The 26418-nt window shown below is 56.0% G+C and overlaps 4 protein-coding genes across 4 annotated transcripts in view; 2 read left to right on the top strand and 2 right to left on the bottom strand.

The window, feature by feature from the left end:
* Positions 1 to 12109: 12109 nt before the first annotated feature.
* VOLCADRAFT_87178 (uncharacterized protein) lies at positions 12110 to 16021 on the top strand (the record flags this gene model as incomplete). Its single annotated transcript, XM_002946958.1, has 6 exons — positions 12110 to 12420; positions 12869 to 12923; positions 13031 to 13690; positions 14059 to 14205; positions 14420 to 14624; positions 15990 to 16021. 6 exons carry the CDS (start codon positions 12110 to 12112, stop codon positions 16019 to 16021), a joined length of 1410 nt encoding a protein of 469 aa, XP_002947004.1.
* A 2040-nt stretch (positions 16022 to 18061) lies between these two features.
* On the top strand, positions 18062 to 19296 carry VOLCADRAFT_87177 (uncharacterized protein; the record flags this gene model as incomplete). Its single annotated transcript, XM_002946957.1, has 3 exons — positions 18062 to 18087; positions 18307 to 18541; positions 19081 to 19296. 3 exons carry the CDS (start codon positions 18062 to 18064, stop codon positions 19294 to 19296), a joined length of 477 nt encoding a protein of 158 aa, XP_002947003.1.
* A 485-nt stretch (positions 19297 to 19781) lies between these two features.
* Positions 19782 to 24052, bottom strand: VOLCADRAFT_87176 (uncharacterized protein; the record flags this gene model as incomplete). Its single annotated transcript, XM_002946772.1, has 8 exons — positions 19782 to 19865; positions 20235 to 20324; positions 20713 to 20756; positions 21307 to 21418; positions 22516 to 22689; positions 22797 to 23322; positions 23660 to 23712; positions 24047 to 24052. The coding sequence occupies 8 exons, from the start codon at positions 24050 to 24052 to the stop codon at positions 19782 to 19784; spliced, it is 1089 nt and encodes a 362-aa protein (XP_002946818.1).
* A 1415-nt stretch (positions 24053 to 25467) lies between these two features.
* The window catches only part of VOLCADRAFT_87175 (uncharacterized protein), a gene marked incomplete at both ends in the record, with an annotated part of 5749 nt that continues 4798 nt past the window's right edge, over positions 25468 to 26418 (bottom strand). Inside the window, one exon of the mRNA XM_002946771.1 lies at positions 25468 to 25812. Coding sequence (XP_002946817.1) covers positions 25468 to 25812 — 345 coding nt within the window. The remainder of the gene's footprint in view (positions 25813 to 26418) is intronic.

Genomic DNA, 26418 nt, shown 5'->3' with positions numbered 1-26418 from the left:
GCGGCACAGCTGCCGCCGCCGTTCCACCGCCGCAGCTTTTGAGCCTGCTGAGCGGGTATCCTAGGTCGCCTACGGGATCGGCTGCCGTACTAGTGGGTTACATGAGCGCCGCCACAGGCACGTTGCGGCTCAACGCGCGTGATCCCTCACCAGTCTATCCGGGGGACAAACTCGTACTGCTGGTTTCGGAGGAAACACGGCGGGGGTTTGGAGGCAGCGGCCCCGCTATGAGTATCCGTCCCCGCGGACAGAGCGGCAGTAGCGGCAGTGGCCGCCACAGAGATTTTCGGTATCGCCGCCGTGATTGCGGGTCAGGTGTTACGGATAGCAGCAGGCCCGCTAGTCCACTGTCGCCGCCGCCGCCGCCAGCGGCCGCGGCTGCAGCAGCGGCGGCGACGGCGGCGGCGACGGCCGTGTGGAGACGCGCTGGCAGCGTCGGCGGCGATGGTGGCGGAGGCGGATTGTTGTGCAGCAGCTCAGATACCACGGCGACGGCGGCAGCGGCGCTCCGAGGTACGGCAGAACAGCTGACTGTGCCGTCGTACCGCCTTCAAGGTTGGTGCAGCGGGCCCGCTGAGCATCAAGGCAACGAAGCCTTCCCTGGAGTTGTACCACCGGCCGCGGACCGAAGTGCTGGGAGTACGGCAAGTGATTGCTGTACAACAACACCGGGAGCTGTGTCCGCGACCGGGAATGATGTCGCCGCTGCCGCCGCGGCGGCGGCGGCGGCATACAGCGGCGGCAACGGCGTTCGATGCGGCGGCAGGGGAAGCGGCGTTTCTGCAAGGTCAAGGCCGGTGCATCGTACACCGGCGGCGCCGCCGTCGCATATCATCGTCATCAGCCGTACGGCAGCAGCGGTACGGGAGGTGGTAGCGGGATTGCAGGAATTCGCGCCAGCGGGTAGCACCATCGCGCTGGTAACGCACGAGCCAAGCATGGCAAATGTACGGCAACTGGGTATTGACGGCTCCACCGCCGCCTCGTCTACACGCACCATCGGCGGTGGGCTCGCTGGCGGCGGCGGCAGCAGCATCGCTTTGCAGACATCATCATCTGCTGGCTCGGCCATCTCCACTGCCACCACCGCGGCCGCTACCACTGCCCCTGGTGGACCACCAACCACCTGCGGTTGCAACGGTACGACTGTCGTACTGCCCTGCCCAAGCATTTCCTGGCCCGTCGGCGAGAGTGATCTAGTTATTGCTGGGCTAGCGGTTGCTACAGCCGTTCTTGTAGCGCGCGACAGCGGACTACAGCCACACGAGGCGGATGCTACAGCCCTCAGCGTAGTGCTACAGCTACAGCAAACGCTCACAGACCCGACACGATCGCCGGTACGGCGCTCTTCATCGTCGCAACGTGTGCCTAGCAGCAGCGCTGCCGCCGCCGCTGCTGCTGCTGGTCGTCCTGTACCGGCTGCCGCAGCCGCTGAGACGGCGGCGGCGCCGCCAGCGTCTGCCGCCGAAGAGCTGGCGGAGGCGTTGACGTCAGCGGAAGTGGCGCAACCGCCTCCGGGCACCGCCGCCGGGGCTGCAGCTGCCGCCGCCGCCGCCGCGGCGGCGGAAGCTGTCCTATCTGCTACTGCCGCCCCGCCGGCTCCACTGCACGTCGTCGTGTGTCTTCACAGCACTCGCTCCAGGGAGACCTTAAAGGCCTTTCTGGGAGGGCTTTGTGTGCAGGTACGAACCGTACGGGCCGCAGGTTGTACGGGCTTGCTTAAGATGTCCCACCAGGTTTCATTTTGCATCTTCATGCAAAAGCAGCATGTGTGGTCGAGCCTCAACTGCCTAAAAATGTTACAATTTCCAAAAAATTATTATGGAGAAATATATTTTTATTGATATTATTATGGATTTTTTTTATTTTTGTCAATCAAAATCTCTCGATCTCTTTTTCGTGCCCTTTCCATCCCTCCCTGGATTCTCAACTACCCGCCGTAACCAGCCGCCACCCTTCACTTTGGAGGCCCTCGTACCTGAGGAGTATCGGGCGCTACTTCTGGCCGGCGTTGTACGGCAACCACAGGTAGGGGATTTCATGGTTTCGGAGGACAGACGGCGGAATGAAATAATCGACGAATACGACCCGACGTCCCCACAGTATACGGCACCGTTCCATGCCGTACACCGTTCCATGCGGGACGCCGCGTTTACAAATCGCCATACACGACACGGCACTGAGTGCCGTACACCGTTCCATACTGGCCCCGCAGTCCCACAGCATCATGACGGAGCTTCTGAGTGATCGTCCGGGATCTCCCGAGGTACGGCACTTGGTTCCGGAGCGAGTGGTGCAGGAGAGGGAGGTTGGGGCGATGGTACGGAGGTGCACTTTTGGAAAGAGGGAAAAGACAGGAAGGAAAATGGGAAAAGGAAGAGATGGAAAGAAAGATAACGGAAGAGAATGCGGGCCCGGGCAGATGCGCGGTCTAAGTGCCGCTAGAGGTCAAGGTCTCGCCACTTCTCAACCCCCCCTCCTCGTCCCCCGGCCCCCTTTGTCGTACACACACGCACACACGCACACACACACGCACGAACACGACGCGGGGAAACCCCAGGTCTACCTGGTGTCACCAGCGCGCCTCCTGGCGGTGGCGTCAGCGCAAGGACTGTACGGCAGCGGTGTTTCGTCCCTTTCCTCCCTTACTTTCACCGCTGCGGGTGCTACTGCCGCTGCCGCTGCTACTGCCGCCACTACTATCGCCGCTACTGCTGCCGCCGCCGCTACTGCGGAAGGTCCTTCCCGTGCTCTAGAAGGAGGTCCCCATGTCAGTGGCCCGCGGCTTAGTCGGGATGTAGCTCCGAAACCACACCGGGGTGGGCCATCGTATCCGCAGCCACCAGGTGAGAAGTGTGCAACAGCGCGGCTTCATGCCGACGGCATGCCGCCGCCGCCACCGTCACCGCCGCCGCCGGCGCTGCGTTGGTCGGACCTTTCCAAATGGCAGTTCCGGGACGTGGAAAGAATGGCTCGCGCGTGTGGTTGTACGGCGATCGGTGTGCTTCGCGGCGGCGGTGGTGGTGGCGGCGGCGCTGCTGCTGCTACTACTACTAATGGTTGGGCGGAGGCGGTTTGCGGCGGTAGTAACGGTATCGGTGATAGTGGCGGCAGCGACGGCGGCGGTTGCTTACATCTGGCGCCGAGACCCGATGTGCCTCTGGAGCTCACCCCCGGGGATCGATTAGTGGTGCTGGCAGCCCAACCCGTCTGAAGGGGCGGAGGAAACCCCGGTGTGAAACACCGTGCAAATACACAGACACGCGCGCGCTTTGTTGGGTTGAGAAAAGGGCCCCAGCCTGCTCCCAGGGACGGCAGGGGGAAAACAGACTTCCTTCGTTTCCGTATTCCTTGTTTGCGTGCTTTAATGAACTGGGACACTCTCTAGAAGGGGGTTTCGGGGATATTACTGCTGCAGCAACTGGAGTTTACTAAGAATTGGTTTAATGTTTTCCAGCGGATTGTGAGTGCGTGCATAGGGGGGAAAGAGTGGGTTCGGTTAAATGGTTGCGAGTTGGATTCGGCACGAGAATGAAAGCAGTTCTGTGCGAGCTGTGTGCAAGGAATGGAGTTTTTTTCTTATGTTTGTTTTTACGTGGAGTCAACATCTGGCTGGGGGGTTGCCAAGCTGGACCGTTTGCGGAGAGCGGGCGTTCTGGGGATGTACTTCCGGCACGGATGTACTTTTGCACGTGTGGCGACTCGCCTATGCCCGCCACGCGCGCTTGCGAGCTGTGATACATGTGTGATGCAGCGCATTGCATGATATGCTACCCTTGGAACGTGATTGGATGCGTTTCAGTGCTTGTTTTCGATGCCGGCCGTCGAGCTAGCACAAGATTGGCTTCTAACGAAAAATGTTTACCCGTATGTTTGATTTCCCATTACGTACTGACTACGTATAGGTGCAAAGAGAAGGGGTTTGCAACTGTGTGAGTTCGCGCCACGTTTTACCGGTCAACTGAAACGCAACGGTGAGGTTTTCGGCCAGCTACATCGCATGGAAAACGACACACGCTACGCGTAAGGTAGGGCTTGCCCAGAAATTACCAAAGTCTGTAATGGGTGTGGTGTAATTAGTGTGGTGCATTGATGGAAGGAAGGTAGTTAGATGCATTTCAATGCCGTACATGTTTATAATGCGACTTGAAGGATTGGACGTACTTATGCAAAAAGGAATGGCTGAGAGGAATATAGGGTGCTTGATCAGAAGTCGTGGACAATACTGGTGTTAATAATTTTCCGCGGCCGAGGTGTGTGTGATTGTTACAGCCGAGGTTACGGCCGAGATGATTGCTCACTTGCATGTCAAGAGAAATGCATGAAATGACAGGCACATCAAGGATGTAATTGGTGTGTCGCGCTGAAACAAGGGCACGACAATCTAACAAGAAATGCCTGTTATTCCAAGTCGTCGGCTGCTGGGTCCCCTAGCGGACACGCTAGACGTGCTGCGTTTTCTGAGTCAGAAGCCTATACACTTCTGCCAGGCTGGGCAACATGCAGTTGTATTCGACACGTTGTTGTGATGAGTATAACGTAAAGGCTTAGCAATTGGTTCATGGACTGTTACACCATTTGCGGCACATATTCATAAAAGACGAGTACCGACTGTGACTCTGCCGTAAAAAATAGCGCAGCGGCGGGTTGGTGGCTTGAGCCGTTCCACGCCAGCTGTGACGAATAGTCAGCCTGTGTTAACACATCACTGATGCGAAAATATTCCGAATCGATAAAGTAAGAGCCGCGCGAGAGGCGCCACCAAGAATGACCGATAACACTACTTTCGGAACAGGCTCCCTCCCCTCCCCTCCTCTCCTCCCCTCCCCTCTCCTCTCCTCTCCTCTCCTCTCCTCTCCTCTCCTCTCCTCTCCTCTCCTCTCCTCTCCTCTCCTCTCCTCTCCTCTCCTCTCCTCTCCTCTCCTCTCCTCTCCTCTCCTCTCCTCTCCTCTCCTCTCCTCTCCTCTCCTCTCCTCTCCTCTCCTCTCCTCTCCTCTCCTCTCCTCTCCTCTCCTGGTTTGCCTGGGATGTGTTCGGATATTCCTGGGGTGGATTCGTAAAAGCCTGGGCCCTGTTGTCTTTAAACACGGCAATGAGAGTATCAAAAGGAAACACTTTGGTGATTCATTAACAATCCTTAATCCTCATATTCTCGTCCGTACACGCCTCTTTCTGCAGTTCTCAACAAGAACGTCCTCTAATTTAAATCTGCATTTCCTTTCCTAATTCATCCTCTTTGCTTCCTAATCCTCTTTTAACAATCCTTACTATTCATATTCTCGACCGTACGCGTCTTCCTGTAGTTCTCGAGTTGAGAATCTCGACAAGAACGTTCTATAATTTAAAGCTACAGTTCCTTTCCTAATCATTCCTCCTTGCTTGCCGCCTGAGAAGAACTTTTGTAACCGCATATAGCTAAGCCTCAATTTCACACTGATTCATCTCCTTCCCCCCATTCCTCGCTTATCCCCATTCTCCACCTTATACCCTCCTCCCCCTACTTGTTCCTCTTCCTCCGTCCTCTCCCCCCTCTCGTTCCTCTTCCTCCTTTCCCCCTCTCCATCATCTGCCTCCTCTCCCATCTCACCCTCCTCTCCCTCGTCTTTTCAACTCACTCCCCCACTCCTCTCCCTCCTCTTCCTCCTCTTCCCTATCCCTCCTCTCATTCCTCTTCCTCCTCTACCAATACCTCCTCTCCCTCGTCTTACTGTGATACATTGCTCCTTAATCTTGAAAATGCGCAGCCCAGTTTAATTACTCAACTCCGTACACAAATCTTCCTGCAATTCTGAAGTCAAAGAGCCCGCCACCGTAAGGGCCGGATTAGTTGGGGCGAGCATCCGTATGATACGAAGGGCTCACTTACAACGTTTGTAACGCTCTCAGCCTAAGCGAGCCCCACGCACCACGCACGAACGAATTTAGGCCCTTTTCGGTGATATCCAAATTTTTTGGAAGCGCGATCGCGTCCCGTTTTATTGTAATAATTGTCCGTGTTCCTGAATCAAGTACTCGTGTTATCGCGAGTATCCGTTAGCATTATGTTTCCTCTCGTACCTGGCGGCTTACCGTGGGGCCAAGACCCACTTACTTCGTCTCCTCATCGATTCGTTACCGTTACGCCTGTGCGTGACGATCTCATCGTCCCGCCGTTACACCTGCCGCTGGTACGTTTTGTCTGTTTTCGATGGACGTCCGTCAGCTTAGTGCGTCCTACGCCTCGGCTCTACTATCACCGCAGGTCTTTACTGGTAATGCTCTCCCTGCCATGCCTCCGCTTGCTGCGGGCCCTATCCGTCTCCCGAGGTCGGCGCCGCCGCCTTTAGACCCTGTCGCGGCTCTGTATTACTCTGAGTTTACCGGGGACGTGTCAGTGCGGCCGCCGCTCACGGCCGCCTTGCTCTCCATCTACCAGGTGCACCAACGTCAGTGGGTCTCTGAGAGCTGGCGGCGGGTTCAAAGTGCTGCGCGAGAATTTCATGGCTGGTTGCAGCGCCAGTCTCTCGGGCTCACCTTGCTCACCTGCGATCCTATGTCCATAGTTTCGTATCTGGTGGAATGGTGGTTCCCCCGGCACCCTGGGCGTCTGCGGGCAGACCGGCGTCCCAGCGCCAGTGCTGTAAAAAGGGTTATCTCGAGCCTTGCGACTGCCTTTAAGCAGCTGGGCCGGGAAGGGGACTATGACGCCTCTCAAAGCCGCGGGAATCCTTGCGACAGCTCATTGGTGCGAGGCTATGTCAAGGGCTACGGACGGGACCTTAGTGACGCCGGTTATGTGGAGCGAGGCGCCATCCCTTTGACCGCGGAGAAGTTTCGTCGCCTGGCCTGCCATCTGTGGATTGCGTCCGGCGATGAAGAGCATTTCTTTGCTCGCAGTTTGGTGCTTCGGGACTTGTCTCTGTTTGCTTTAATGTGGCATACTTATCAGCGCGGTCATGATGTCGGCAAGCTGGTGTTCAGTGATTTCAGGGATATGGTGCATGGCCGTACCGAGTACCAGGGCTGGCCGTTACCCCTACCCGCGCCTGACGGGAGTGTCTCTCCCGACACTGTACTATGTATCGAAGAATTAAATACCAAGACGTACAAGGGTCAGCGTGCTCCTGCGACGATGTTGCGTCCAGATCGTGATCCTCTCATCTGCACGCTGCGGGTTCTCGCAGTGTACATGAGCACGTGTACGAGGGCCGGTACCCCTATTACCCAATACCTCTTCCGTCCGGCGGAGCACAGTGGCCGCGCATATCGGGAGGCGCCGATGACGACCGAGGCCCTGGAATATCGCCTCGTCGCTCATCTTACCGCTGCTGGGCTATATGGTGGAGAGACGGTGCACGGTTTTCGTCGGGGTGCTTTGCAGCATGCCCAGTCTCAGGGGGTCTCCGATGAGGATCTCATGCGCTCCGCGCACATCCGCTCTCTGGGTACTTTGCACCGCTATCTGGATCCTACTAGGCATCTCGCCCGCCTCCCGGCCGGCGGGACGGGGACGGGGCTGGTGGTTTCTGAGAGTGATGATGAGTGATACGTCTGTGCGTGTTTGGTCCTGTCTCACAAGGGTGGGGAGGGAGGGCGACCTCGACTTTCTCTAGTCTTTCTAGTCGTCTATTTTCTGTAACCTGTCTTAATAAAGCTTAGTTGGTATCTGTTGTCTGACTCTGCATTCTGTGCTGGAATGGCCAAACTCGGACTGTCTCGTCCTGGTGTGATATCCGGGGTTGGCATCGGGCCCTCCGTACTTCTGTATTTGGCATTTCTGAAGTCAAAGAGCCCGCCACCGTAAGGGCCGGATTAGTTGGGGCGAGCATCCGTATGATACGAAGGGCTCACTTACAACCTTTGTAACGCTCTCAGCCTAAGCGAGCCCCACGCACCACGCACGGCGTCCCACCCTCCATCCCCCTGCCAACCTAAAACACCCCGGCCACCCGCGCTCCGCGCGCCCCCCTCTCTGCCTCGCCTTACTCCTGCTCCCGCCGTAAACTCTCCCCATTTCGTATCTCCAACTCTCTCACTCTCGTCTCCGCGTCCCCCCAACCACCCCCAGGTGGCGCACCCGGGCACCCGTTATAAGTCACCTAAGTTGGCCCCGCATTGCTCCTCTGACACGTGGTAGTCATCAATTGGGGAACTGGACACTTTCCCCCAAAACTGGACTCACACCCTGATAGGTTCCCGCTGCTGTTCGGAAGGCTGCCGCCAGTTGGTCTGCTATCTCTTCGATAAGGGGTGTCAGTCCACATCGTAGCCTCGCCTCCAGCAATTCGTGCATCCATCGCAGAGATCCTGCCCTACTCGCTAGAACCAACTGTTCCAGCGCGTCCGCCAAACCGATCGCCATAAGTTCTTTGCGCCGCCCCACCAAAGTTGACGGCCGTCCTCGGAGCCCAAAAATTCTTCGATTCGTAATGCCACTATCGCTCCTGGGTCTGAGGCCGCGTTGGGCTCGAACGTGCCTCTGAGTGACGTGGCCTTGTCTCCCTGTTTTGCAGCCAACGTCTTTCCCCAAGGCTCGCCAATCCACTTGTTGCCCAACCGGGCCCCTGGATTCGGACCGGATGTCCCTTTCCGCTTGTCTGCTGGCAGTGGATGACCCTTCGGCTCTAGCCTGGCGTATGTCCTCCGATTCCGCCCTCCTGGCCCTAGTCATCCGCCCTGGTTACATATTTTCGTCACTGCCACTCGCCGATTCCCCACTGCTCGGGGAAGCTGACTGCTCCGGTAGTTCTCGGCCAATTTTCCTCCGCTCCCATGGCCGTGCTTTGCAATTTAACAGGGTAACCTTGACTGGCCCCGGCAGTCTAGCGGCCCTCTCTGGTACTTCCGTAGCCTGCGTCTGGGCATGCCTTGACCTTTTTTGGAGCGCCCTTCTCTCCTCACGGCATCCTTGCTTCTGGTTTCCTGATGGGCCAACCAATGACATTCGAATCGGCCTTCGCCCCTCCTCATACAGAAAGATGCTAATGCCTTCGGCAGCCGCCTAGCTGAAAAACATTCCCAGGCAAGGGCGTTGGGGACGATTACCGCGTTTATTTCTGGCTTTCCCACGCCTTCCTCGGGCAACTACCCTTATGGTCTCCATCGGTGGGTCGACCCTTTATGGGGTTTTATGGGTAACAGTAACGGCCTTCTAATAGCTGTGGCTCGTTCTGTGCCCCGCTTTGTGTCTGGTATTCTGGTCCCGTGTCTGAAACGTGTCCCTCCCCGTCTCCCTTCAAGAAGTGCGCCGCCTTCTGCGATCGTTGTTGACATACTCCTACATCGCCACACCTGTAATCCGGCAAGCCATCACTGCGGGTTACTCAAGAACGCTACCTCCTGCAGCCTCTTGTGAACCGAACTCAGCAGACCACTGCCGCGGTTTGCTACAAGCGCAATGCCTTCTGTGGTCGCTGTCTACAAGTTCCCCTACCAAACACCTTCGGTTTGGCGCGTTGCCTTTCACCGCCGCTCGTCATGCATTTTGTGCCGCGCTTTGCGGACCACCACAGCAGTTTCCCACAAGCGCACCGCCTTCCGTGGTCGCTATCTATATCCTCCTAGGTCACAACGCCTTCAGTTCGGCTTGCCGCCACAGCGGGCTCCCTAAGCGCACTGCCTTCCACAGCCGTTTGTCATGCATTTTGTGCCACACTTAGTGGACCGCCGCAGCGGCTTTTCTACAGGTGCACCGCCTTCCGCGGCCGCTGTCGATAGATTCCTAAATCCCAACGCCTTCCATTCGGCGTGGCTTCCTAAGCGCACTGCCTTCCGCAGCCGATTGTCATGCATTTTTGTGCCGCACTTGTTGTTGTTGTTACATGGTCGTGGGTGCGTTCCCCGTACCTGCAAACCACCCTAGTACGAGCCGAGGGCTCAAGGGCTGCCAAATCGCCTATAAGCACCATCCTACCTCGCACTTCCAACGAGACAAGTGATGAAGTATACTTACGGCCAAAGGGAACAATAGAGTTGCGGTGAGACCATATACATTCCAGCATCCTTGCCAGGCGTTCAGGCTCCCACTTCATAGCGTCCTTCATGCCGCACTTAGCGGACCGCCGCAGCGGCTTTTCTACAAGCGCACCGCCTTCCGTGGCCGCTGTCTAAATGCTCCTAAATCAACGCCTTCAATTCGGTGTGCCGCCGCGGCGGGCTTCCTAAGCGCACTGCCTTCCGCAGCCGCGTGTCATGCATTTGAGCCGCACTTAGCGGACCGCCGCAGCAGCTTTTCTACAAGCACACCGCCTTCCGCGGCCGCTGTCTAAATGCTCCTAAATCAACGCCTTCAATTTGGCGTGCCGCCGCGGCGGGCTTCCTAAGCACACTGCCTTCCGCAGCCGCGTGTCATGCATTTGTGCCGCACTTTGCGGACCGCCGCAGCGGCTTTTCTACAAGCGCACTGCCTTCCGCGGCCGCTGTCTATATGCTCCTAAATCAACACCTTCAATTCGGCGTGCCGCCGCGGCGGGCTTCCTAAGTGCACTGCCTTCCTCAGCCGCGTGTCATGCATTTGTGCCGCACTTAGCGGACCGCCGCAGCGGCTTTTCTACAAGCGCACCGCCTTCCGCGGCCGCTGTCTAAATGCTCCTAAATCAACACCTTCAATTCGGCGTGCCGCCACGGCGGGCTTCCTAAGCGCACTGCCTTCCGCAGCCGCGTGTCATGCATTTGTGCCGCACTTAGCGGACCGCCGCAGCGGCTTTTCTATAAGCGCACCGCCTTCCGCAGCCGCGTGTCATGCATTTGTGCCGCACTTAGCGGACCGCCGCGGCGGCTTTCTGATGTAGCTGTAGCCCGTCCACACGTCTGAAGACTCCGGGTCCGTCCACGCGTCTTGACTTCAACTTTCGTTTGCTTGCAGATTTCTTGACGCCATCCTGTATGCCTGTTTTGCTCGTTGTTCCTTACGCCTTCGCACGTAGGGTAGCTGTTATGTTGGTAAGTATCCTGCACCGGGCTATCTGGCGACTCGCGAGGATACCAGGGTAAATCAGGCGAACTCAAGACAAAGGGCGCCGACCAAGCCCCTCGCAACAACTTGTCAACCAAGAGCTACTCCCGGCAAAACGGACTCCCAGCTAATGCCTCGCCAACTGCGGGAGGCCGAGATAAAACCACCTTTCCTACTGACCTACGGACCCCGCGAACCCAACTAGAATTCACCCCGCCCACCGACAAGCAACAGAACCCGCTGTTCAGGTGCCTCTACTCAAGGCCGAACCAACCCAACCACCCGCGCGGTGCCCGCGCGCTTCACTTACTTGCATGGATGCCGTCGGCCCGCAATGTCGATCTTCGCGTCGCCGTTGTTGTTGTCTTCTCATATATAAGAGACGGCGTCCTATTGTAGGCAAGACCAAAGATAAAGGCAATCTAACATCACTCGTCAAGCGATTTGGACCTCGACTTTCTCTAGTCTTTCTAGTCGTCTATTTTCTGTAACCTGTCTTAATAAAGCTTAGTTGGTATCTGTTGTCTGACTCTGCATTCTGTGCTGGAATGGCCAAACCCGGACTGTCTCGTCCTGGTGTGATATCCGGGGTTGGCATCGGGCCCTCCGTACTTCTGTATCTCTCGCAATTCTCGAATACAAAGTTCAATATTTCTACTTACTTAGGGTATTTATTCAATACTGGTGGTTCACTTTCCCCGTATTTAGGGTGACACATCACATATGTCTGGTCGATTTGCGTCATAGGAACTTTTGTATCCGCCTTATGCTCGGCCACCTTTTCAAGCTGCACATCTTCCGGGCATCTGCGCATTGCGTTTTACCATTTTTTCACAAATATGCAATAATACCGCACCAAGGCCAGGATCACAGCGCGTCGATTTACGACGCCCTTGCCGGATTGCGCAAAGAGTAATTGTGTCTCAGTCCGAGCATGCTCGTCCATTTCATCCAATATGTTAGTTCTTGCCCACCTTTTAGGTGGGCAAGCCAACACGGATTAAAACATTTGCGAGCTTAGTCCTGCATGAAAACATCCTTCCGGTGCTTCGCTCTGTAGATTTGACGTTTCACGTTGCTCCAAGCATTCTTAAGCCCCACGGAAGCTTCGATTAAGGGAAATTTGTCCCTGTACTTTTTACAGGTTTCTGCAGCTGAATTCATTTAACCATAGGAATGGGAAAGTTTTACATCGCTTACCGGATGAAGCGTCAAGGCATCTACTACCATATCATACAAGTGCAAAGCGCCCTTCAGGCTCAGCTTGAGACCCCGCAGCATCTGACATACGTCAATCGATACAACGAATGCCTGGAACTTTTGCGGGAATGCTTTCCGGAAGCCGACCTCCAGCCGCTCCATCTTCAGCCTTGCGAGGCTCCGGAAGCGGTTCAAGAGCTCGCCCACCGAATGCTGAGCGCGGCTCTCCAGACGCCCGAGGATTGTGCAAAGTTTAGGGAGATTTGCGCAAAGACCCGGGGGAAGCGGTCCGTTGGGCCAATGTCGCCGCCGACGCCAAATGCTGCCCAAGCACCCTCCCCGGCAGCCGCTGCGCAGGCGCCAACAGCCGCAGCAGTGGCAAGGACTGCAACTTCACATTCTCAATCACCAGCAGCAGCATCACCACCACATGCCCCACCGGCGTCACCAACCGCAGCAGCAGCAGCACCACCACCACCACCACCACCACCACCAGAAACATCAGGCTTGACAGCAGCTCGAAGACGATCCGCTCGCCTTGTGCCCTATGAGGAAATGAAAACTGCGGGGACGGCGGACAAGGGAGCATTGCGTAGATCCCCCCGGGGTGAGCAGCAGGCGGCGGCGGGTGCAGCAGCAGCAGCAGCTGCGGCGGGTGCAGCAGCAGCAGCAGCTGCGGCGGGTGCAGCAGCTGCGGCGGGTGCAGCAGCTGCGGCGGGTGCAGCAGGTACAAAGGACACGGCGATCGCCAATACCGTGGGTGCTTCAGAACGGCATCACGGTACGGCAGGTACGAGCACAAGACTCACACGTTCGAAGGGGTCGGAAGCTGCCGCTGCCGCCGCGGCGGCGGCTACCGCCGCCCAGCCGCCGCCGCCGCCACCGCTGCCACCGCAGCAGCAGAAACAGCAGGGGGGAAACGGCTCCCGGCGGGCTCGGAAGCGGCAGAACGTCGGCAATGGCCAAGAGCAGGCTGACGGCGCAACCGCCGCTGAGCCAGACGCCGGCGTGTCGGACCGGCAGGATGGCGTCTGCTGCTCTATCCGGGACCAGTGGGTCGCGGTCGCCGCCGCGGACGCCGCCACTGGCGCAGCTGCTGCTGCTGCCTCCCAGCGCAAGCAGAAGCAGCAGCAGCAGCAGGACTCGTCGCGGCTACAGCGCGAGCCGCAGCATCCTCTTGTTGCCGCGGAAAGGGCGCCTTCATCCGCCCGACAGCGGACCACCCGCGATGCCGCGTACAATGAGGAAGAGGAGGCGGCGGAGGAGGAGGAGGCGGAGGAGGAGGAAGAAGAAGAGGAGGAGGAGGAAGAAGAGGAAGAGGTGGAGCGGCGGCGGCAGCAGCAGCAGCAGAGGCACCGTGGCGCCGCCGCCGCCGCCGCCGCCGCAGCAGCAGCAGCAGTAGCCGGCGCAGGCGCTGCGTCAGGTCGCGGTGCTCGGCGGAGGGCCGAGCGCGGCGAGGGCGAGGGCGCCTCCCCGTCAGCGACCCCGATGGAGAAGGGCGACCCGCGGCAGCCCGGCGGACTGGTTTCTCCCGTTGTCCAGAAACAAGGCAGGAAGGTGCGCCCGGTGGTGTCAGTTAGGAGCCGTACGAAGGCCACGGAGATGGCCGTATGTAGGGTGGGGTACGGCCAACGTTCCATTGCCGTACGCTGGGCCGTACGTAGGGTAGGTCTTTGAGGGACGCCGCTGGCTGCGTGGCGGTAGGGGTCCCGGCAGGATTGGCGGAGCGCATATGTATGTATGTATGCATGTATGTATGTGTTTTTTCCCCGCCCTGTCTAACGCCAAGATGCGCCCTGTCGCACGTTTGGACGCTCAAAGCCACTTTGACCTCCCGGGAATAACCCGGGCCGCCCGGGTCTGGAGCCGCAGTCCCGCTGCTCCTCCGCTTCCTTGTGCGGAAGGTGGACCGCTATCCCCCCTAGGGGCCAGGCAGCGGCCAACCTTTCTCTTTCTCTGCCTTCAAACAGGATCAAGATTTCTTCCTCACCCACCGGTCTTCATCTCCACGCATGTTCAAAACCTCCATTATTGCCCCTTCCACGCCCCTAACCCCTCAAAACCGCCGACTGGTCAGTTGTCTGCTACCGTCCTGTACATCTCCCGCAGCACTCTTTCCCCCCTTGGCAGCAGCTTGGCTCGTTCGTGGTTCGTCTTTCCCCCCGTACCCCCATCTTTGGATTGGTCGGCAGCTGTGCCGCTTTTGGGTTTTGCTTTTCCGAACTCAGCTCTCTGCCGGTTTTGCTCTTTCTCTCTCCTCTTCCTTCTTCCTTCTTCCTTCTTCAGCGCCGCGCCGCGGGGGACGACGATGCGCCCCACGACGGCGACGCCGCCGGCCATGCGCGCAACAATAACAACAACAACAACAACAATAACAATGACAACAATAACGGCGGCAACCGGCGGAACGCTGAATCCGACTCTACATCGGATCCAAATCCGCTTTTGAAGCGGTTGGAGAAGTTGCGAGCCCAGCGGACCGCCATCCGAGGTCAGCAGGAGTTGCTTGCCGTACAAATGACCCAGCTGACGGCGGAGGTGGAGAACATTATGGAGCAGCTGCTGACGGGTACCGCTACTGCTACCGCTACTGCTACCGCTACTGCTACTGCTACTGCTACTGCTACTGGGAGATAGTCAAAGATTAGAAGGGGGAAGAGGAGGCGGAAGATTAGAAGAAGAGGAAAGGAATGCAGAATTTCCAGGATTACCAGAGCGATGGAGAGGAGGATGAAGGCGGGGTAAAGAAGGAGAGGGGGAGGGTGCGCGAGCTGCGCTTTCACGACGGAAGGCATTTCTTGGTCTTTGTTTGCGTTGTCGTACACAGATGTGTCATTTTGGTGAAATTGGCATCACTCTCAGCTGCCTCGATGACAGTGTCCTTATAAATGATGGCTGTTTTTTTGTTGCCTGTTTAATAGCCGCTGTGGTCCCTCGTCATCTATTATTATTATTCTTTTTCTGGCGGTCGCTTCACAAGTTGGTTTATTGCGTTGGCGGACTAATCGCTCTGTCTATAAATATGAGAGTTTGTGCCATAACTATTTTATTTGTCTTTGGGCAGCCATATAGCCGTGTACAGGGGTTTTAGAAATTTGCATGGAAAGCAGCGACATCCGTACAAACGGTAAAAAAACCGTTATCATTGGGGACAGGATCATTTTTGCGGTTTGGCGAAACGGCGCGATGGTTGTAGTGATGCGTTATTTGATGGAAACGGTGACCGCAACTGGTAAATTTAGAATTTTTTTGTGTGTTACGTTGTGCGTTGAATTACGTCCTTAATAAGAATGTGTTGGTATTCACGACCGTTGTGTGTCCGGAAGACAAACGGCCTCTGTACGACGCTGGAAACACATGACACAGCGGCCTGGAAGCTTGCCGACGCGCGCGTTCGTACGCCAGGGTTTGTGTTTTGTGTCGTACGGCAGGAAGCGCCGCCCTGCGGTGGTTTGGGATATGGTCATATCCCACGTGTTCTAGCTGGCAGTTCTAGCTGCAGTTCTAGCTGAAGCGAGTTGTTGTTAGATATATAAATAATCTTACTCAGCTGTCATCATGAACGTTTTAGCATTCTCCTTAAATCTGTCGCAACACATTTTGGTTTAGTCGGATTTTAGAAAGTATTCACGAACTCTCCGGATCATCATCATCTAGGGTTTATATTGGTCAGGCAGCGGCTTGTCTCGGGTCAATGAGCTCATGCGACCTTGTAAAACCATTATCATTATTATCATCACCATCATGACCTAACGACATAAGAAAAGGCCACAAAGCTCAACACCACCACCTGGTCCACCATCTTCCTATCCTCCTCCCCCTCCCCCCCACACACAAACCACATGATGGACCTGAGGGCGCACGTACCATGAGGCGCATCAGCATTAGCCGCCGCCGCCGCCTCGCGACGACGCCAGACGTATCGTGTGTGTTTTCCTTGCCCCCCACACGTCTACATAAAAGAAGGCTGCACCACCACGCGCGACCCAACCCCGCCGCCCCGCAGGGCCCCATTCCCGGATTACAGCCCCACAGCCTTATAAATAAAAATGCAACTTGCAACTTAGTTGCGACCCAAAACTATTATTGGTGAATTGGTAACTTTGAAATCGTGCACTCGTACAGTACGGCACAGTATTGTGTACTGCATGTCGTTATCCAGGTCCCCGCTTTTTTGTCCCTTGGGTATCTATCATCTACGTCAAGAAGCCCCAACAAGACAAGTTACCATCCGTATGTTTGTCTGTCTCTCCATTGGGCGATATGTGGCCCCGAAACCTCTTTTTATCCTCCTGCCGTATAGGGCCTTCTCATCATGCGTTCTGTGAGCCCATCATCCCAGCCCAGCCCAGATCGTCTCGCCCCAGCAGCGCCGCAACACGCCGGTTCGGCTCCCTGAAGAGCTCTGTGAGGGCTGCAACGACGGTGGGGTGCATCCGCCTGGCTCCGTAGTTGTTCTGATGGATGAGGGGGAAGAGGGGTTTTTTTGTGTGTGTATGGGGGGGAAAGAAGAGTGTGAAGTGCAGGGAGGGTTGGGGGTGGGGTGTGGAAGGGATGCGGAGCAGGGCGGCGGAGGGGACCTGAGGTTCATCAAGTCTCGGTTTGACGTTGACAGGGTTGATTGCTGCCTGGTTGTGTTGTTGGTTGTGTTATTGCTGTTGTTGTTGGGGCTGTAAGGTTGGGGCGTGTTACGCGGCTATTTATGTTGGCTGATGGCTTGGAAGGTGGCTGATGTTTTTTATTGTTGTTGGTTGTGGTGGTGTTTCTGCCGGTGTTGGTGCTGTGGCCACCTGATCCGACGAAGCCCTCCGGCTCCCTTTAAATAACTGAATACCTACCCACCTACCCACCTACCCACCTACCCACCTACCCACCTACCTACCTACCCACCTACCTACCCACCCACCTAGCAGCTTGACTTACTTTCATGGCCGGCGGCAGCGGCTTGTGAACGTAGCGCTTCGAGTCCGAACCTACGAAGTCTAAAACCTTGGGAAGGTGGCGAGTGTGGCAGTGGCAGTAGCAGTGTTAGCAACGATGTGGCAGGAAGGAGAGTAGGGAGTATGAGCAGGTGCAGGAGCGGAACAGGAGCAAGATCAAGGAACTCGGGGAGATTGATTAAAGTGAAGCGAAACGCCGATGTGGTGTTGGAGCTAGCGTCTGTCAAACTGCACATGGCCCCGGGGCCCCAGAGGCCGCCAGACCGCAATCAGACACACACATACACATACACATACACATACACATACACGTACACATACACACACGCGTCCTTGCTTACCTGCCGTACAACGCGCTCTGTGTCCTTCACAAAGTCCGAAAAGTTAACGAACATGAAGCTAGAGCAGCAGTGGTGGTAGGGTAGGTACAGCGGCGACGAGAGGGGGTTCGGAAAGGAAGGAGAGCATGAAGACCTCGGTACAGGCATAACTCTCGTGTTTGTGTTATATATACACATACATATATACTTCATTCATCTTATATACCATTTATCACATATATAATATTCATGGGATATGATATATATACACATGTATTTGTGTTTTTGTGTGTCATGACAGAGTAAGAGTCAGAAGTAGATCGTCTACGGCGAAATTGCATATAATAACTATATTCTAGCATGCTTCAAGAGTGCCATGGTAATGGTCGCGTGGCCTAATGGATAAGGCATCGCCCTCCTGCATAATCTTCGGGGTACGGGCGGGGATTGTGGGTTCAAGTCCCTTAGTGATCGCATTTTCAATACGCCTTTTTATGCATACGGGGGAAGGCAGCGTTTCGCCGCATAGTGGCCACGGGTGGAGTTAGCCCCCCTGTTAATCACATCGTAGGCGAACAGGAATCTCAATAACGCTCTCAGGGTTGTGTTGCAGCGGGAGGCGTTCGGATTGAAGAAGGCCAATCAGCAGCTAGCAATTTATAGCTGGCATGGCTGTTAGGCACGGCACAGACAGGTAATGTACGGCGTACAGTATTCGTAAAGGCTCCAATACCGAAGCTGTTGTTTGTAACTGACGGCGCAACGCAATGGAAACCCAGGGGGGCTGTTGGGGCCCCTCCCCCCCTTTTTGTTCCCCCCCCCCTTTTTGCTCCCCCCCCCCTTTTGCTCCCCCCCCCCTTTTGCTCCCCCCCCCCTTTTGCTCCCCCCCCCCTTTTGCTCCCCCCCCCTGTAGAGGGCACCTCTCAATAGGGAAGCGACTCAGGAAGGGTTGCAGCAGCTCGGCATACATGCCGCATTGCAGTGTCGCGCCCAGGCTGTGGTACAGCATGTACGGCATGTTGTACGGCAGAGGCGCGTCCGCGGGTAGCGCCTCCAGCTCCCGCCACAGCGACGCGACGTCGGGCGGAATCTGGTACGTGTACGGTATATGTACAGGATGTACGGATACATGTACGATTATACGGCAGGTGAGGAGAAGACGGAGTATGTATATATGACTTAGAGTATGTATATATGTATGCCGCAATAATGCAACTGCCTAAGCGGCAGGCTACACGCATTAATTCAAACCACCACAAACTGGAACGCATCCTTTTTGTGGCCAACATTGGTTGGTTGGTTGATTGGTTGGTTGGTTGATTGGTTGGTTAGGGCCGCGAAACAGGTGGTCTGTTGGATGGAAGATGCGGCGCTCGTCACGAGACCACTGCTCCGACACATAATCTCAGAACCACCTCGACAAAAAAAGAGCCGGAACTGCCCGCGCGTGCATACCGTAGTGCTACTTATAGTTCGTGCTACAATAATTCGGAGGCACCACGAATATGTAGCACGTACAAATTCTAAGGTATCCCAAGGGACCGCAGCCCCGAAGTATCGTACCCTCCGAAGCCGGTCGATCAAACTTCGCAAAAATTAGGATTTCAAGGCGGAAATCAGCTCTCAAATACATAAAATATAGTCATAAACGTAGGACATGAACAACGCTGGAAAACGTGCAAGACAGGCAACCCTGCTTCAATGCGGGATGAAACCGCTAGCACCAAACGCTCCGGTGAGCGACCGAGCTGGATTTGCACCAGTTAGGCTTGATGATGCTGTTGTCGAGGCCCAGCGTGAGCGAATGGAACACGAGGAGGTTGCTAGGCGCGAGCGCAATGCGGTCAATGCTACGGCAGCCGGCGAGGCGAGGCTTGCGCTCACGCCGGTGGAGGAAGACTGACTGGAAGCTGCAGATTGAAAAGCCCCGAAACTTTGGAAGGGGCCCCGAAATTTGTATCATGCCCGCAAAATCTGGTCCGTCCTTCCCCGAAATTCAAAGAGCACGTACAAATTTCAGAAAGTTTTTTGACCCCTCCCCGAACAAAGCGATCACGAACTATAAGTAGCACTACGGTATGTGTGTATGTATGTCTGTATGTATGGGCGTGTCTCTTTGCATGGCAGGCAAACATACATACACACATACAGAGCTACCCGCAGAGCCCCTCGGGAGGTATTTATTTCCCTTGGAGAGGGAAACCCTGTCGACAGTGCCGTGTGCAGTACGGTCGTGACACGTGTAATACTGACACGTGTGCTTGCCGTACTGCCGTACGTGTGAGGCCGGCAGCTCGGAGAGCCAGTTTTTAACAAACGTACGGAGTCGGTCCACCACCGCCACCATTACCACCACCACCACTACCACCACCACCACTACCACCACCACTACCACACCTTTGCGAAGCGGGGGTCGTTAGGTTCCACGGGATCCGACAGCGTCCACTCCAGGGGCACACCCATGTCGCGCATCTGTACGGCAGCGAGAAGAAAAGACGTCATGGCGGCGGGTCAGCCGGCGCCGGCCAGCAGCAACGACAATAACGGCCATGATAGCGGATCCATGGAATCCAACATGGAAACGTGCGGTACGGCATACACGTCCTAGAGGCGTCGTACTTCCTCCACCACCAACCCGCCCAAGCGCCTGAGCTCAAAAGGCTGAGTTCCCAGACCGCACTATGTCGAGCTCCTGTCTCCGGCATTTCTTATCCGCCAATCTTCACAAGTTAGTAGTCAAGGAACGACACGCGGCTGCTGGGCACTCGAACAGCCTCCTTCCAATGCAGTACAACGCTTCCTTCGTACGGAGTACGGTATCGTACAGCAGTGAAAACGTACCATAATCTCAGCACTGAAGACTCCAGGTACCGGGTCTCGGAGCTGCACCCGGAAATTCAGGTATCGATCGATCGAATTAGGTACAGCAAACTACGAACGATTGGCCATTGAGGGTTATCAAATGAAGCTAAATTAGATATTAAGAGGGGTCATGGGTAACGGAAAGATTCAAGAGCCTGATTAGCCCATTGCACTCCGGTTGCGATATGGCCTCGATGGTCCCCCGTGACCTCTCCATGGAGGGGGGGGGGATGACACCCTGTGTCCGGGACTCTCCCCCTCCCCCCGGACCAGCCCAACTGCACCCCGCATGTCATCATTTTCCCCGTAACGGCCCCCCTTGCCCCCTTGCCCCCCCCCCCCCGCCCCCTCGCCCTCTCGCCCCCTCGCCCCCTCGTCCCCTCGTCCGCGGAGCAAACAAACAAAACGGACAACAAGGGGCAACACACCTGTTAATTTTGCACCTCTTTGCACCCACCATCACGATTATCTTGGCCTTCGGCGTCAGCCGCCGGATGCGCTCTGCCACGTGAGGCAGGCACGCGTTGACCGGGCACGCGTCGAAACACATCCACGCGGGCGCCCCCCCAACCACCTCACGCCACCACCGGGTCACCACCGTGGGGAAGCAGGAGCGGTACAGCCGCCGGGACGAGGCGTACGACCTGCCGTACACACCTGCCGGGTGTAACGACCCATGGGCCATCACCCCGCGCGCAGGAGCGCGATGGGAGATGGTTATCACTCTTCAAACATCGTCTAACATGCGGTGTACGACAAGGGGGATCCACGCATGAAGTACAACAGCTGTACGGCACAAACGCACGGCAGACTAGGTGGGCGGCTTTTCAAAGCCAAAAAGGGGCTCGGCCGGAAAAGCGGCAATTCTCATAAAGCTAAATAATAAAAAAAGGCGAAGTGTGTTCGTACCCCCAGCCAAACCAAGCCCAAGTTTTCTGTTTCTGTTTCTGTTCTTTCGTTGAAAACGACTTTTAATAATAAAACAAAAAAATCCCTGGAAAAATTCATAGCCCCATGAGAGACAACTCGGGCAATAACCGGAATAACGCACCTTGGAAGAAGTGACTTTCCTTCGCCAGTGCCTCGTGGTACGGCAGTCCGGCAGTGGCGCTGAGTCCAGGGTGGGTCTTCAGGTACTCCGCCAAGCTGGTGGTACCACATTTCTGGTTTCGGGAGGAGAGGCGTTTATGAAGACAAAAATATTTAAGGGTTTCAAAAACGAAGAGGGGAGCGATGTACGGAAATCAGATGTCACGTGATTATCATGTTATACGCGCCGGGCTCTTTCTTTTAAACAAACCGTGTGTTTCCAAACATCAAACCATTATTTGATTTCTCGCTTGCGGCGATGGGTGGTTGGTTGGGTGGATGCTGCGAAGAAGAGCAGCCGCCAAAGGTTTTGGGAATGGATTTGTTTTCTTTCCTAATCAAACTAGTCGGCCATTCCTCAATTCGTAGGAGAGCGAGAAACTCCCCCCCAGGCGCCCTTCTCGCTGTTCATACACAAATACACAAACATAAACGGCGGCTGGCAGAGGTTAAGGCCTGACTTCTGCTCCCGGCCGACCCGGATTCAAATCCGCCTGCCGGCTCCTCGGGTGTTTGAGGAGTGATGAAATGGTAGGTGGCCCCCCATCATATGGACGATGTAGGACGTGATAAAATCAACTTGCGAGCTGTCCAGGAACTAAGTTGATGCGCCATTGATCCGCTAGATTTGCTTGGATGCTGGTGGTGAGTTGCCGAACCCAACGAATACATTCTGAAGTCGGATGGGTTGAACGGATTAGGGTGCCCCTCTAGCAGGGGAGAGCAGAACCTGCCTCGGGAAAGGGGGCCGCTGGTAAAGCTATACCACCCTGTAACAACATAAATACACGAACATAATTACACGAACATAAATACACGAACATAAATACACAAACATAAATACACGAACACAAACCCATTAACACTTACTATACCAGTTTTGTGACATACACGGACGCCCCTGTCACGTCACCACCAGTACACACACACACACACACACACACACACACACACACACACACACACACACCCACACACCCACACACCCACACCCACACCCACACCCACACACCCACACCCACACCCACACACACACACACACACACACACACACACACACACACACACACACATACACACACACACACAGCCTCTTCTAAACCCAAGATTCCAAAACCCCCCAAGCCAAACCCAACCCCCCCCGGGGCCCCCCATACTCGCACCACCTTACCGGGAACCCTAATATGTAGAAGGAAGGCAAGTACGGCCGAAGCGGCAACGTCAGCAGCCGCGTAAGTATGTTGATGCAATGCGAGGCCTCGAAGCCGAAGCGGGCTGTCGTACCCGCCACCGGACCCAACCGTCGCCAGATGTACGGGATGAAAGGACACGCCCAGTAGAGCCTCTACACAGGGCCGTACACAGGGCCGTACACAGGGTCGTACGCAGGGCCGTACGGAAGCGTGAGCACTCATACACATGAGGCAGGTTTGGGATCGATTTCGGACATACCTGCGCCAGGATGTACGACGGCACGACAAAGAAGGTGGATAGCCACGCCACCACAAACGCTGCCGTACAGTACAGCGCCAGCAGCGGCATGATCAGCGTCATCACCAGACGCTGGCGGGATGACCAGCTCGGGGCCGGGGGCGACGGTGCAGCTGGGAAGGCTGGCGGCTGGTGCTGCTTCCGCGGCGGCGGCGACAGCGGCGGCTTCTTCTGCTTCTCCATTAACGGCGGCGATAGTGGTTGTAGTGGCGGCGCCGCCGCTGTGGCGTAAGCGACGCCCGCGGGGCCGCTGCCATTCACAACGGCAGCGACGATGCCGCCGCCGCCGCCGCCGCCGTCGCGCTCCACCGCGTGCAGCGACGGCGGCGGCGGCAATGCCGTCACAGCCTCCGTTTGGACGGTGGCAAAGGGCTCCCCGCCGTCGCCGCCCCCGCCGCCACCGCTGCTGCTGCTGGAGGTGCCGGCTCTGGCGCTGGCGTTCGATCCCGGACCCGCTACCGCCGTCTCGTCGGGCTCCTGGAGCCTCCTCGAGTGGGATGAGGCAGGCATGTGACCTGTACTGCTGCTGCCACCTCACTGCGGGTCCCGCTGCGACCAAACAAACAGCTAAACTGTAGAAGAGAAATTCAAGTATTACTGCTGCTGCTGTTGCTGTTGCTGTTACTGCTGCTGTTGCTGTTGCTGCTGCTGTTGCTGTTGCTGCTGCTGTTACTGCTGCTGTTGCTGTTGCTGTTGCTGCTGCTGCTGCTGTTGGGACAGGATCTGGCCCCCTCCCCCCCCCAGGTTAACGTCTCCTATTTTCCGTTTGAGGCAACAGATGTGTCGAATCGAACCAAAAGGATGCCAAACTTTTTACTACGTACCGTGTTTGCTGTGTTGTACAGCTGGGGGGCTGTCCGGGGGGGGGGGAATAGGCCTGTTGAGCGATCGCGGTGGTGACAACGGAGGGGGAACGCAACAAGGAAGAGGCGCCGACTAAGGCGGCTTGTGAAATGGATGTCCGATCTCTCGCGGAGTTGCTAAGGCAGGTGAGCGAACTACAACAAGTTGGAGCGGGGGGAGAAAACGGGCGGGAAAAGAGGAAACGGACGGGCGGTGGTCACCGCTATCGGAAGGACCCATGGGTCGGTCCGTACGTCAACACTGGTGATGGTGTGAAAGGCCGCCCATCGGCCGTCGCTGTTGTCGGCATATCATCACCCTCGTCGTCGTCGCCGTCGTTGATGATTCGTCCTAGAGAATTCCCCTACCGCCATATCTTGGTAGGCATGAAAACGATCGATCGATATGAAAATGATTGCGACGACCTGCGCTGCAGAGCTGCAGCATAACACGTTGTTTAAGAAATGAAATTTAATAAAAAGTCGCTCCGAAGGGGCCACTGAAGTATATGCGGCAATATTAACATATTGTTATGCATATTAATGCTGGGGCGAGCTAACGTATAGCATGTGCGTGTCTGCCTGTGTGTATCGGTTGCGGTGGAGGTGTAGAGTTACGTCTCGGGAGGAAAGGACCTTCCCCACGGGGACATGCGGAGGGGCCCCCGGGGACGGGAGTGGGGATGGCTGGGACAGGAGGTCTGGGCCACGTTGCTGCCGCTTGGTTTGTCTGTCTGTCTGTCTGTCTGTCTGTGTGTCTGTCTGTGTGTGTAAGTGTGTGTGTAAATGTGTGTTACACCTTTCGCGTTGCATTATTTGGAGTGCCAGGAGGAGATACGGGAGGAAGGGGCGACACACGGGGCCATTCTAGCCACCGAAGCGACCCCGCACGCCCCCGGATGCGATATAAGGACGGGAGGGTAGGGGAGAGGGGCGATGAGGGACCGAAACAGTCCAGCCAGCAGTAACACTAGCCGCAGCAGTAGCAATAGCAATTGCAGCAGTAGCAGCAGCAGTAGCAAATCTCTCGTGTCTTTCCCCACCAAGGGGAGATCCCTTTCCTTACCGCAAAATCCTTACCGCAAAAAACACAGACAGGCGCGCAAAACACACACACACACACACGCCACGCCACGTTACATCGTTACATTTTATCACTCACATGCCCTTAACGGATGAACATCAGAATGAAGGCATATTCCCGGGGAACAAAACCGGCCGAAGCCCCTTTTATTATTATTATTATTACTATCATATCATTAGTCATCATTTTCATCATCATCGCCATCATTATTATCGCCATCGTCATCGATGTCAACAGCAAAAAATCAAGCAGCAGCAAGATAAATTGACGTATTACTGCTAGCTATATCGCACCCCCTGTTTCCGGTCCCCTTCTTTCAACAGCGCTCAGCTAGTAGTGATCCGACTAGCATGCAAAGTATGACGACGTACACACCTTGCTAGCCCCCTACTACCCCTACCCCTACTACTGCCGCTAAACCCTTTCCTTCCCCTTGCCCCTCTTCACATCTTCTCTCCCCCTCCCCCCCACCCACTGCACCATCTGTCCACCTCTCTATCCACATCCAAGTCGCAGCCAACTTGCCTCCCTCTCCCGAGTAACAAGGTTGTTAATCCCGCCCCCTTTAACCCCTTTTACCCCGCTCCCCCCCTCAGCCTGCATTCGCTCATTTCACTTGATATTTCTTTATTATTTATTGTTAAGCGATTATTTTTTTATCTTTTTATTTATTTTCTTTTATTATTGAAACACACACCGCCATCACCTACGACATCCCCCGTCTAATCCTCCTCCCACTCCTCCGCACTCTTCGACGTCCATCGCCGGCCTTCGCTCCCCCACTTTTCCCGGCCTTGCCACCACCACTGCCTCCGCCACTGCTGCGCGTCTTGTTGCGCTCGCCGCCAATCACCCTCATCAGGTAGCCCCCAACGTGCTGTGTGTAGAAGGGCTCCCGCTCCCGGTCCACAACGAAGTCCGGATGTGCGTCCAGGAAGCGCTGTATCCCGGGGGTGGGGCCCCCCACGGCGGAGAAGCGCGACAGCTTGGTGTCCTCCACCACGCAATAGCTGCCGTTGGTCACCAGCGGGCAGTAGGCCTCGGCCTCGAGCTGTATGGGTGTGTGGGGTGTATGGGTGTGGGGTGGGTGTGGGGTGGGTGTGGGGTGGGTGTGGGTGTGGGGTGTGGGGGTGTGTGGGTGGCGTGGGGTGTGTGGGTTGTGTGTGTGGGGTTATGTGTAGGGCCGGGGAGAGGAGACGTGGGGAGGGGGTTGGCGAGGGTGTGCGGGTTAATGGGAGGCGGCGTTTTATGTGCGTGTATTTGTGTTTGTGTTTGTGTTTGTGGTTGGCTTTCGGTTTATTTCTTTTGGAAGACAAATGAAAGTAAGTGTGGGAGAAGTTGGAAGGTTGTTTGGTCGGTAAATTAGGGAGTTTAGGAGAGGGTCATCTAGAGCAGATGTCATCTACAGCCACAACATCCAACACACAAACAGATCCACAACATCCACATCGAAATGCAAGAGGAATTCCAAAGCCTCAACAACATGCCCCCCAGATCGAGGACCCCTGACTGCCATTGGCACGTCGTCTCAAACTCGGCGGCGCATATCCCAAAGTAACATCTCCATGGCCAACGAACCCAACTAACGAGGCAACTGAAATTACTCTTGTCCAACTAACCAACTACCTGCACGTGATGCTCAGTGTGGTCGCTGTTT

The sequence above is a fragment of the Volvox carteri genome, assembly GCF_000143455.1.
Source record: "Volvox carteri f. nagariensis unplaced genomic scaffold VOLCAscaffold_4, whole genome shotgun sequence".
Lineage (NCBI taxonomy): Eukaryota > Viridiplantae > Chlorophyta > Chlorophyceae > Chlamydomonadales > Volvocaceae > Volvox > Volvox carteri.
The sequence above is the reverse complement of the archived record's forward strand: the minus strand, read 5'-3'. Positions and strand labels throughout refer to the sequence as shown.